We start from the raw sequence: 12,815 nt of genomic DNA on the forward strand, positions 1-12,815 counted from the left end.
TGAGTTCATCCATTTCACTTACAGTCACCACTGCAGGGGCACCCAGCACACCAGCACCCATCACCCAGGGCAGCACCACTGAAGGGGACTCCTGCCTGAAGACACCAGATCCAGGTAGCCTGGATGCAGGGAGGGAGAGGGGAAGAGCTGGACCCTTGTCCACTGATACCAAGGGGGATCCTGTAGATATTTTGGGATGGGGGAGAGTAGAAATCCATACAGCTTTAGCAGAGTTGGAAGGATTAAATTCCATCATTTCATCCCCCATAGGAAAGGCTAAGGATGATGTAAAAAGCATGAGCATATCCCACGCCTGATGACACCAGGAACAGGGGAGGGAAGGTAGAGCCTCATGGCCCAGGTCTGCTTTTAGTCTCATCAAAGGACACAGGAAAACTTTTGGCCACGTGTCCCCCTTCCAGTTGCCAGGAAAATGCTGACAGCAGTAGGACCATCACTGCAGGCCCAGGGAAGCTCTGTGCCTCAGGCACACCAGGCAGGGCCCTGGCAGCTCCCTTGGCTCCACCAGAGCTGGCTGTAACACCAGCAGTGAGCACCTGGTGGACCTTCCCTCTTCTCTATCCCTGCAGGCAGCAGAATGCAGGAAGACCTGGATTCCTTCTGCCTTGTCTTCCTCTGGCTCCCCTCGGCAGGGCTCTGTCTCCTGCTCCTCCAGCTCCTGGCCACCACCATCGTGCTCCATCAACTTAAGGTTGCAGCTACCCCCTCTAGGTGCACCTCAGGCCTGAAACCACAGCCCTGTCCCTGAGAATGTGCTGGCTGCTTTGGGAGGCAGGGGATAACCAGGACACAGTGCAGGAGAAGGATCCCTGTTATATCACTGCCTCGATATCTTCCAACAAATCATCTTGACACCTCCTGAGTGCCCTTCCCCTCCCAGTCCAGCTCTTTCCAATGATTTTGTAGGAAGGAGGTGCAATGATCTGATTGCAGCATCAGGGGTTCTTTCCCAACAAAAGGCCATGTGTTTTGCATGGGAAGCATTGTCCTGAAAATGTATTTTCTCCATTCAGTGTCGTTGAATGTGGCACGTGACACACACCAAAATTAAATGCATGAACATTGAACAGAAAGCTGTTTCAGAAAACTGAGCAAAAGCATTCTTTGCAATCCTTGTAAACTTTGTTCCAAATTCTTCCAAATTAAATTACTACATCCTGACACAGAGATTAATTATTTATTGCCTGTTCTACTGCTTGGGAGCCTACAGAGGACAATCCTGTGGGGAGAAACAGGACATGGGTATTTAAATTCAAAAAAGCATTTCAGTGAGATAAACACATGCACAACAAAGTCCTTGCTACTGCATGGAATGCTAATGTAGGATAAACAGAGAAAAATAAAACCCCAAGCAATAAAAAGCATATATATGGGCATTAATACCTGACATTACTAATAGTAATGCTCCACTGTGCAGTGCAGCACTAAGACCCCAGTCCTGAAGCAATATTGATCCAGGCAAGATTGCTGCAGTGAAGAACTGGGAGTAGGGAATCTTTGGGTTTGGGTTTTTTGTCATTTTGTCAGGTTTGCTTGTTGGTGCTTTTTCTGCAATCTTTCATTTGCATTTTTAGAGGAAATCAACCTCTAAAAAAGAATGACAACGCTGACAGTGGTAATTACCCCCCTGAACACAGCTCCATATCCACTGCACAGTGAAATCTTCCCATTTTTGACCTCTAGTAGCACTGTAACAGATATCATGAGTTAGCATAAGCCTGTGAGGGAAGAGAGTTGAAAAGCAAATCCAGCTCTCCACATGTGGATTTTCAGTGAGGTCCTACATGTTTGTGGACTGCTGTCCATCCCAAGATACCCAGGGGATAAAACTTGTCTTTCTGTCTCTTACACAAGGTTTTCTATGACTGAGCTCCTTAAATTTTAGTATGTTTTACAAATACACCCAGTACACTGCACTGAACTGCTCTGAGTCCACCTTGGCTGCAAAAGCAGCACAATCCCCTCTGCAGCAGGTCAGAAGGCTGAGAGGAGCAGAACAGCTTGGGGTGAACACCAAAACAAACCCTTTGGTAGCCACTGCCCCAGTTTCTCACTGAATACCCCAAAAATGACCAACTTCACCACAGAAGCCTCCAGCAGAGGCAGTGACCCAGCACAGCTCTCCAAAGCAACACTGACTTTCCTTTGCCAGCTCTTCCTTCTACACAGTCCCTTGATCAGTTTGTCACAGTCCCCTTCCAGCTCAGCTGTACTCAGCACTGCACCTTGCATTTAAAAAAGCCTGTGAAGTTTTCCACCTATAGGTAGAGCTGAGAAACAATATTCTTTATAATCCACTTACAATCTGGATTTTCTTTAGAAGACCTTTGTATCCCTACCAATAAGGGGTAGAAGGCAGAAGTAGAAGGCAAAACCAAAACATCTTTAGCACTAAAATGTTAAGAAGCAATTGCAAATATGAGCGCAGCAGTGAGAAGGGAAAGTGCCAAGGGCAACTCCAGCCCTGCATGCACACAGCTCTAGCAAATCATGCAAGTTCAGGGCAAACTGGCCAGGTTTGTGGTTGGGTGGCAATGTCTGGGCAAGGAGCCTGGACTGCTGCTTGCACTAGTAAGAGGAGGAGAACTGGCTGAGCTGGAGTGCAGAGAAGCAGCTCAAGGGTGCTTGTTGGTGCATGCAGGAAGCTGCTGTTGGACAGGCCCTACAGATCTGACAGCTTTTGGTTACAGCACATGGGAGAGGTTCCAGTTCCAGTGAGCTGACAGAGCAGGGTGCAGGCTGGAAGCTGTCACAGGGCAAACTGGAGTCTGGCATGGAGAATGACATTCAAAGAGGAGCAGAAGGAATGCATTTGTTCAGAGGTCAAGGTTACCTAACTGCACACTTGCTCCAAACTAATAATGGAGTAGCTCATAACTCAGGATCTGCTGGGCTAAAGACAAACAAGCCAGGAGTTAACCCCTCATGGTGGGGAGAGCAAGAGCTGGTGCACAATTTAAGCATAACCTCAACTAATAAAGGAAAAAAAGAGTACAAAATGGTTGCTGAAAAAGCCTATGAAGATGAGGAAGGCATCAGATGCCCCCAAAACACAGAGCATCCAGAATTCATAGACAGACCCCTGCTTTTAGACCATATAGAGCTTCATTTATTCAGTGAACTTGTCTGAGTGAGAAAGGATTTTGATAAATAAACTCCAAATACATAATACAGCCAAGATTACCCCACCAGAGCCAGTAAATGGACTGGTCAGTTAAAGTCAAAAAGCTTTGTCCATCGAAGTATTTGACAGATGACCTGTCACAGGGAAGTAACCTAAGCTCCTCCCGGACTCCTCAGACGAATTCTGTAGTGCATGTTGTGCAAGTGCTTGGAATCCACCCCCAAAACCATGTCCTTGCTGCTGCTTCTGCAGCATTCAACACAGAAAAGCAAATTAAGGCAGGGAAAAAAGTACAGAAACCTCTGGAACAAAAGTAAATAGGCAGTGAAACACAACCTTCCTGTAAGGAGGATTCTTCCTTCTGATTCATCTGACATCAAAATGTGCAGGGTCAGGACTACCTATCCATCATCACATTCCCATCCTGAGCTGTGCTGAACAAATTGAGTATGTGTAGATTTTTGTCATGGGAGATCAACCACATCTGCTTGTGTTTCACATTCCTGGAAACCTCCCACATAACTCAGAAACCTTGGAAAACAGTGGAATTGCTCTCAGTTCAGAGGGGAAAGAATTGTCAGTCAAAATAGCTACACTGATATATTTATTACCTCTCCCCAAAGGCAAATGTCTCATGGATGATGCTCAAGAATTGAACTGAAACATTATTTACACCTTCCCCATCCCTTTTCTCCAGCCAAAGGAAAAGTCCTAGCCATAACCTGACAATTAGTACGAAGAAACCAACAGGAGTGTCACCAGGTCTGAAAATAAACACCAGGCAGAGCAAATGCAGGAGAAAATGGGATCTCCTTTTAAAAGCCAAACTTAGGGAAGGTTTGCTTACTGCAGCCCAGGTCACAGCACCCACCAGTCTTTGTTCCAGTCTGCACTGTTTTAAAACATCCTCTAGAAAGTGAGAAGTTCTGAGGTGGAACAGGCACTGCAGCCCAGGTCATAGCACCCACTAGTCTTTGTTCCAGTCTGCACTGCTGTTTTAAAACATCCTCTACAAAGTGAGAAGTTCTGAGGTGGAACAGGAACTGGACAACACTTCAGGGCTGTTGCATTTGAAAACACAGATACAGCTGTCCTGTAAAAATTAGTACTAGACAATGTGATCTGAAATCCCAGTTCCTATAAACAGACCCAGCAGGACTCAGTAAGAGCTCACAGGAGGCTGTGAACAGCTCCAGTTCCTGTATTTCTGTACAGGACTGTTAACTGAATGCAAACTTGAAGTCATGAAGATTAATCACTCTCATCTCACATATGTACATTTTTGTAAACCACTCATCCTTTTCACATATTAAGGCTTGAATTAAATTCAGAGAAGTGATGTAACACCACATTACAGCTTTACTTACTACAAATCATTGCTGCCAGACTCTTTTTTTTAAATTTCATTTCAAAAGCTTCTTTCCCTACACTTCAGTCTCCTACTCACAAAGGAAAGGAGCAAGTGTTGGGATGGATTAAGGACCATGTTATCCCTCCCTGCCCAAGAGACACATCAACCTCTGAAGTGATAAGCACAGAAAGAAAAACTGTACCTTGCAGTGGGCAAACAAACCTTGCAAGCAAAATCTAACCCAAACTTACTGCCTTTACCTTGGCATGCTGGCTCTGAGTGATAAGTAATTTCAACCTTGAATTTTAGCAGCAGCCATCCTGTAAAGCAACAAGAAAGATTCAAAGCAACGGGATGGAGACAGGTCTAAGCTAAAAGAGATCAGAAGCTCTGACTCATTACTGGGAACACACAGCATCCACTTCAGCTTCCCCACAGGAGGAGACTGAAATCAATGTTTTCACAGAGGAACATTGCTTTCAGGAGGGAAGATTGTTAGTTCATCCATGCCCAGCTGCAATGAGCACTGCTGAGGTCACAGCAGGAAAGGACTTAATTAAAAATACTTCAGAGAGCAGACGAACATCAAGAGTACTAACAGGAGGTAAGGACATGAACTTTGTGTAAATGACAACCAAAAATGAACAATACCTGTGAAGTTTAAAAAGGCTATGTGCTGCTTTCCTTTTCTACTCTTTTCAAGTTTTGATAATGCTTTATAACACAAGTCAGACCTGAAACACCACAAGAAAACATCGCAATACATTTCCTATTTAAGGCATTTGCAAAAATTAAAATCCAAGTCTATTAATAGACATTGAACTGACAGTGCAAACAAGCTGCTGCTATGAAAATCAAGTTTATAAACATCCATTACTTTCAAAGCACCCATAAGTTAAACTTTATATAAGCACAGTCAAAAAATTCTTGACTGGATGCCCATCCACACCACTAACTTGGGTGCACTTGCTCAGGGCTGCTGTTCTGACAGCTTGCAAAGGGGAGGAGCAGCAGCTGCCAGCCCAGCACAGCCCAAGGAGGGACAGGCTGATCTGGATACAGATAAAAACACACTGAGTGTCCTTAATCCCATCCTGCAGCACTAAAAGGCACTTGGGACACACAGGGCTACTTCAGGGACTAGTCCAAGGCTTCATAATCTGGTCCAAAAGTGAAATGGAGACACATCAAAATATACCACGATAGCTTCAAAATCAAATACATTTTTACTGTGGATATTCCCACCCTACTAGGGACAATGCACATGTACCAGATGCCAACTATACTTTAAGTATGGAAACCACAGTTTTATTCACTTTTCCCCTGCAAGCCTGCTCTCTAGTTACCAGAAGCATAGCAGGCAGTAGCAGGAGAGAACCCACATCACTTCACAGGGTAAACTGGATTATTTGTGCCAACCAAAGTGCAGAACTGCTTCCCAAATGCCCAGCACAGCCTCCTGTTAGAGTGAGCACACATGCTCTCAGTACTGAACCATGAGCAGCATCTGTTGGTGGAGCTGCACAACTGCAGGCAAGAAGTTTTAAGTGGGACAGGGAAAGAATGGCAATGATCTGGTGAAAATGGAGTTTTAGAATTAGCTATTGGATTTTGGATCCATAACATGCACTAGTTAAGGTGATATTTAATAATCAAGGTGAATTTGTACCCTATTTCCATTTAACAGCTGTTCCATCCTTGGGCTCTAAGCTATCAACATTTACTGGTGTTCACACCAGCGCTAAAATACCATCAGTGTAACAGAAAGATGCAGCACTCATACTTCAGGCTGGTTGTGTGGGAGTTTGTTATTGTTGGGATTGTTGGGTTTTTAATTACTTCATATGCCATTTCATATAGATCCAAAGATTAGGCAATTCCAGTCAAAAGAAAATATTAAAAGCAATTTCAGCAAGACTAGGAAACCTACATGGAAAATAATATCCTCACCCGTTTATTGTTGATTTCACCACTTGGTAACGCGGCTGTTTGGAACTCAGTGTGAATACAATGGAAGTTTTGCAGAAAATCACACACCTGGATTTTTTCACATGTATCAAACACATCTGAAGTTTAAAATTTGTGTGCCTTGACTCGCTCCTCACTTTATAATGTCTCTGTAGGTTTGTCCATTGTCACTGATCCCACAAGAGTCCGACTCAGTCTCTCCAGTCAGGTGACAGACAAATTCAAAAGGTGTAGATTTCCCAAAGGCGGTCTTCTCTGTAGTGCATTGTGCTAGTGCATTCAACCAGTGTGTCAGTGTTCAACCAGACAAGCTTGGGGTTGATTGGTTGCTGTTTTTTTAACTACACAATACAGAAATATAATTTTACATGTAGCTTTGCATGCCTTATGGCTGCTTGCCCTACTATAGGACAGTGCAATAAATACAAATATATGCACACTAAAAAAGATTTAACTGCCGTGATCTACGTCTCCTTTATGAGTACAAATTTACCTAGTCAACAATATGACAAATTTAGCAGAGAAAGTGGCAATGGCAGTAATATTCTACTACAAAAACAAGGCTAGAAGCAAAGTGTTCTCAAGCTACAGAAAACTTGCTACCTCCTAATATATGATGTAGGGCCCAGTTCTGCCAAGTGCAGAGTTGTGATCAGTAGATTGCATCAGAACATGCTTTTCCCCCCATTTAACAATGAATACTTCTACAATTTATTTGGTTTTGATAACTGTTTATAAATAGCACACTATAATGACTACTAAACTATACAGCAACATGACATTTATAGCCTAATCCTGAATACAAAGTTCAAAGAACATGACTACAAAGGCCAGAGAGCAAATGTCATCAACTAAAAGCATTTCCACTTCAGAATTTATTGAATGTTCTCTTACACAAACGCTTTTCAATCGTGAAACCAGAGGAACAGGATTTCCTACTCCCTCTCTGCCCCAGTAGCAGTTGAGCCACACATCACCCTTATAAATTAGTGATGGATTTCAACAGGTAGCCCCTTGGGGCTATATATTTTATATACTTTATATATATGCACATTTACTTTGAATTCTATGTAAAAGTTGAAAAAATGTTTGAAAGAAAAACTCAGAATATATCACAGCATTTTCAGCGAAAAAAATACAAATTAGTTTTATAACGACTATTCAATTTATCAAACGTTTTTTCTGAAGTATTTACCTTTAATTATGTACACATTACAGGAAATAAAACTTTGTCCACAAACGTTCTCTAAGATGACAGTTATCAATAAAATGATAGAATAATAGCGGGAAGAATATTAAACAAATGGGGGTGATCAATTTCTGCTTTTAAAAAGTAAAAAGTCACCATATAATTAAGTACAAAAACCTGCATTGAATGACAACTGCTGGTGTAGTAACTTGATCAGGTATGGAGACCAAGAGTATAGTAGAGCCCTATGGTAATAATATTTCTGTAGCATTTCCACTTGGTATGTATATACTAAATGTTGGCAAAGTTTCTGTAGCATTAGCTTATACAAACATAGGAGTCCTCAGTCTGCTGCATAAAAGGGAACAAGAGTGTTTTACTTCTCCTGAAATGCACCTGAAATCCAGAGTGTCACTTACAAACTGCATAATGTAACTTTTCTTCAGAAAAATATCTGTTTGGCATCTCCAGGGCTCTGTTCCATTGGACAATAGGGGCATTTTAACCTGGGGACAAAGACAATGTGTTAGAACTGGGGCAATGTGTGACAACAGAGCATTAAAGGCACTGAGTTTTCCCTCTGCAGCAGGAAACAATTGCACTCTTAAGCCACAACACTTGGCTCCATGACAAGTCACCTTTAGTTGAGAGAGAACTTACCATGCTTCTTCTAATTAAAGTCTCTCACCTTTCACCCACAAGCCCCTGAATTATTAGATTATCATAAAGAGCAATTTCTCTGTAGTTATTATTCCTACTTGTGGATTTGCTTGTTGTATTTTAGAATCACAGAATGGTTTGGGTTGGAAGGGACCTTAAGGACCATCCCATTCCAACCCGGCTGCCAAGGGCAGGGACACACTCCACTAGACCCATCCAGCCTGGCCTTGCAGAAATTTTAAATCAGCTGGTAGCTTTCACTGTGGCTTCCTCAATATCCAGTTCATTTTAGTGCCTGGTTCCCAAAATGCTGTGATTTCCCAGCTCACTTAGATCAGCTCCTGCAGGCTCTGACTGAAGGGTCACGCTGGTCTCCCTGTTGAGGTCTCTCATACAATCCCACCTACTTAGAGTATTTCTTTTTGAAGCAATTGATTCTATTTTGAAGCATGGATCCATTTTGCCCCCCATCTCCCACGTTTGGGCATTTTACTTTCTCCCCCCACCCACCCCTCCAGAGTTAATATTGTCAGAGCAGTGCTGTCAGTAAAACTGATCAATGAAAGCACCAGGAATGAGTGATCAGGGACAGGAATGATGCAGCAGCAAGTTTACAGCTTAAAATGGCTAAAGTCACCCCAAGTCACCCACAAAGGCATCCCTTAAGGCTTTTCTAACAGGGCACAGAATGCAAACATCACTTGACATTTTCATTCATAGCCTCACTTATTTTCACACTGGATTTCCCAGAATGACTTAGAGCTCTAAATTAAGCTGGCAGCCTCCACAGAAGCTGTATATATTCAATCCAAATAATCACTGTTCTTCCTCAAGAAAATCTGTAGAGATTTCTCTCTCCCATTTCCTTCTCCCCAAAAGCCTGAAGCATCCCATGGATATCTAAGGAGGAGTATTTCCACAGTTATAATTCCCCTTCTTGCTCAATTATTAAGCCATATTTCCCCTAGAGGTTTAATTTTATTTTTCAAGAGATTTTTCATGCATTACTAACCTTGCTCCCAAGGAAAAACTGTGTGTGTAAAGCCTTTCAGTTTGAATTTAAGACAACACAATGGTGGCAACAAAGTGAAAAATTACTCTGCTTGCTGCATTCCTTCATGCAAGCTCACTTTCAACAACATCAGAGGGTTTATTATGCTTTTCTCCAGTGCACCAACCCAGCTTATCCAGCTTTCAAACCATTCTCCAAGATTAACAAGCTTCCACCAATCACATCATTATGAACTCAATTTTCCCAAAACACAGTATTCTAGTCTTAAGATGTGTCCTTATCTGTATGTTGTTTGAAATAAAAGAATGGTACTTACTTGCTGCCATTAAACATTTTATTCAAAGCATCTCTGGATATAATATGACCACAGACTAATTTCATAGGTGGATTATTATCTGTTGTTTGCTGACGAAGAATGGGACAGGCAAATATTGAATGATACCAGCACTTTTTACCGAGGTCCACTTCAATCTGTGAAAGAAATTAACATAATTTATCTCAGGAAATTACATTTCTAGATAAAATCCCTTTAGGTCATGGCAGTTACTCAACAGATTTCACAATTCAGCTGTGAAAGCAACAAAATCCATGGTGTGGATGCCTGACAATTTCCCAGCCAAAAATACTTAATTGTGATCTTACAATGGTGATTTATGTTTGGGATGGGGAGTAACAACAAAACAGCATATTCTGCCAAGGGACAAGTGCAAATTTTGTTGCACATCTATGCCCTGGCAGGAAAACTGAGCTAGTGACCCATCAAGACTTTCTGGAACTCGCTGGCTAGGAAATAAAAAGTAATTTATAGATTTCATTTTAGGGGGAAATTAAAAAAGAGAAAAACCCTTGGATTGACTATATTCACATTCTACAGCTTCTTGAAAGACTGCCAACACCTTCTCGTCATGCGAATAATGAAGTATATCACAATCACTAATTTTCAGTACCAACATGGAAGATACTTGTGCAGCACAACTCTTGCCATGAGTACAAAATTATTTCAAAAAGGGACAGATAACAGAGAAGAACAGGTCTGTGACTTCGGTAATGAACTGCAAAAATCACACCAGAGCTCACCTGGCTCTGAGCAGTCCTCTGTTCAAAGGTTTAATCTTCAACAAAACCTGACAATGTGACCTTTTCATGCTACTTAATCTGTCTTTGCACAAAGAAAATAAGGTTTCCCACCCCCTTACTGCCTTATCAGAAGACACTAGAGACCCTTCAGTTTAAAATGCAAGGAGACACACGTGTATTATTAACTGATTTGCATCAGACAGGAATCTTTTTCCAAATGCTCCCTAGCTATTCATTCCTGGCTGGACAGCAAGGCAGAAATCTGTCACACTCTCAGCATTATAGAAAACACAGCTGGGAGAAAACTCAGCACTCCTCCTTACTCTATAAATGAATCTCTTCCAGCTGCAGTGGAAGAGGCTAACTCAGTTCATGCCCAGTTTGCACTAAATAAGTTTCCTTTCCAAATCAGGAGCAGGTCACTGGAGAGCTGCACATGCTCAGCAAGAGCTATAAAGGGAAACTGGGGTTTCATAACAACTGAACTTCATTTCAACTGATCTAAATGAGATGTGCTGGGAGCATAATGCACTGGATCCCAGCTCCTGTGTCCCCAGATGCAGCAGTAATTCTTTCATCTCCTGTCTGCCTGATAAAGAGCCAGTGGAAAGCAAGCCCTGGACTGAGCTCAAGCCTAGCTGGGGGAAGTGAATGTGTCTCTGTGGGATCCATTTTCTTTCCAGTTATACAGAAACATCTCTGGGTAAGTGGAAGGTGAGAGCACCAGGTTCTTTCAGGTCATTTATCAGAGACCTTTCCAATGTGAAAGGGGATAACAAGTGAAAGGGGGGGGCAACAAACAAAACTGAGAGGTACAAACCTGATGGACTAAAATAATGGAGATAATAACAAAAAACAACCTTGAGAGCTCATCAAGAAAGTGCAACCAAACCTGGACTTTGCAACAGATACAAATCTAAACCTGAGGGTCTCTGAGGAGAGGGGGTCAGCAGAACTACATAAATTGTAGGAGGAAAGTGCAGGGGAAGGAGACTGAGGAGGAACAGCTGGAAAAGGGTATCAAAGGGGCTAGGAGGGCCATGCTGTAATTGAGGATCCATGAGCATGTGTTCGCCTGTGAATCTGGAGCTTGTGCTTTCACTGGTGAATGGCAATCACTTCCACCCAAGGAGAAGGAAGGCATCTTGGCCATCTGTACTTTTGTTTCAGGTGAGTCCTGTGTGGGAGCTGCTGACGGCAGTGCTGTGTCTGGGGCAGCCTGTGTGGCTGCCTGGCTCAGTTTTTGGGTGTCTGGGGGTGTCTGTGAGCCCCAGAACCCGAACACCAGAGAGCCCCAAGCCCCAGAACTGCTGGAGGTGCTGGCCATGTAAAACATCCTGTAACATGCAGCACAAAACAAACCTGAAAACAGCATTTGCTGTTAGAAATCTGCCCCAGGGGTAGCTCAGCCCCCACTCACCGGGAGTTCATCCTTCTGGTTCCAAACCCCTGTGCACTGCCTTTGCTCAATTACTGCCTTGATGTTGATTAGAGCTGGTAATGCTACACAACCTGCCGAAAAACTGCAGAAAAAGGACATGTTAATATGAGGTGCATGTTAGGAAACCAACACTTTTCACATTTCTATTTTAAAGGTTAACTGGGAGACAAGGTTTTTGTATTTTTTCATTTACATCTTGTTATACCTGGAGGGAGCTTAGAAGTACAGACAAGCAAGAGTTTTGAGACAGGTTATCAGTTATCCAGGTATTTTAGGCTGGGGCCCTCAGGTACTATATTCTGGACAGAAAACAACAGTTAATCCCTCCTCTGAGATTCATACTGAATTGATTTCTTCTACCACCCACTTTGATTTTGAGCTGTACAGGAGGAAGACATCACATTAGTTTATACAGGAGGTTGCTCTCAGCTGTGGTGGAGTATGTGCAGCCTAAGAGTTTCCATGTAACCCACACACACACACAACCCATAATCCTTTAATTATATACAATTATCATGTAAAGAAATGTGTCTTTCCACCCTCACCTTAAACCAAAAAAAGAAATGTAGAAAAAGCAGGTAGGTAAGGAAAGGCAGGAAACCAGGGCCTGTGACAAGAACAGCAGTATAAAACTGCCCAAAGTCTGTGTCCCAACAAACAGTTCAGCCTCCTCTGGGATTTACCCACTACCAGAAATTAGCACATTATTTGGAAATATTTCAGTATTTTACAAAAGAAAGTATGACAGAGTTTTCCACAAATTAACAGATGAGTTGATGGATTTAAGTCAAATGACAGTACTGGAAATCACCAGCAACAGAAAAAGGATTTGACCTTGCTATCAGCCTGCTCTGTTTGTTTGGCAGATTATTCAACTATTTGTGCAAGTTTTATGGTCTACATAAGTCATGCCTTTCCTCTATGTGAAACCTGTGGATCTCTTGTCTATGCTAAAATACATATATATATATA

The 12,815-nt window shown here is 42.5% G+C and overlaps 2 protein-coding genes across 2 annotated transcripts in view; one reads left to right on the forward strand and one right to left on the reverse strand.

The window, feature by feature from the left end:
* Positions 1-769, forward strand: part of LOC115948702 (T-cell surface glycoprotein CD8 alpha chain-like) — a 2,308-nt gene extending 1,539 nt beyond the window's left edge. Inside the window, exons 3-4 of the mRNA XM_031063058.1 lie at positions 25-114; positions 591-769. Of these exons, the coding sequence (XP_030918918.1) occupies positions 25-114; positions 591-769 (269 nt within the window). The remainder of the gene's footprint in view (positions 1-24; positions 115-590) is intronic.
* A 4,934-nt stretch (positions 770-5,703) lies between these two features.
* RMND5A (required for meiotic nuclear division 5 homolog A) overlaps positions 5,704-12,815 on the reverse strand; it is a 26,506-nt gene continuing 19,394 nt past the window's right edge. The window contains exons 7-9 of the mRNA XM_005428334.3: positions 11,823-11,925; positions 9,642-9,796; positions 5,704-8,159 (exon numbers count right to left, since the gene is read on the reverse strand). Coding sequence (XP_005428391.1) covers positions 8,096-8,159; positions 9,642-9,796; positions 11,823-11,925 — 322 coding nt within the window. The 3' untranslated portion in view covers positions 5,704-8,095. The remainder of the gene's footprint in view (positions 8,160-9,641; positions 9,797-11,822; positions 11,926-12,815) is intronic.

Source organism: Geospiza fortis, unplaced genomic scaffold, assembly GCF_000277835.1.
Source record: "Geospiza fortis unplaced genomic scaffold, GeoFor_1.0 scaffold125, whole genome shotgun sequence".
NCBI lineage: Eukaryota > Metazoa > Chordata > Aves > Passeriformes > Thraupidae > Geospiza > Geospiza fortis.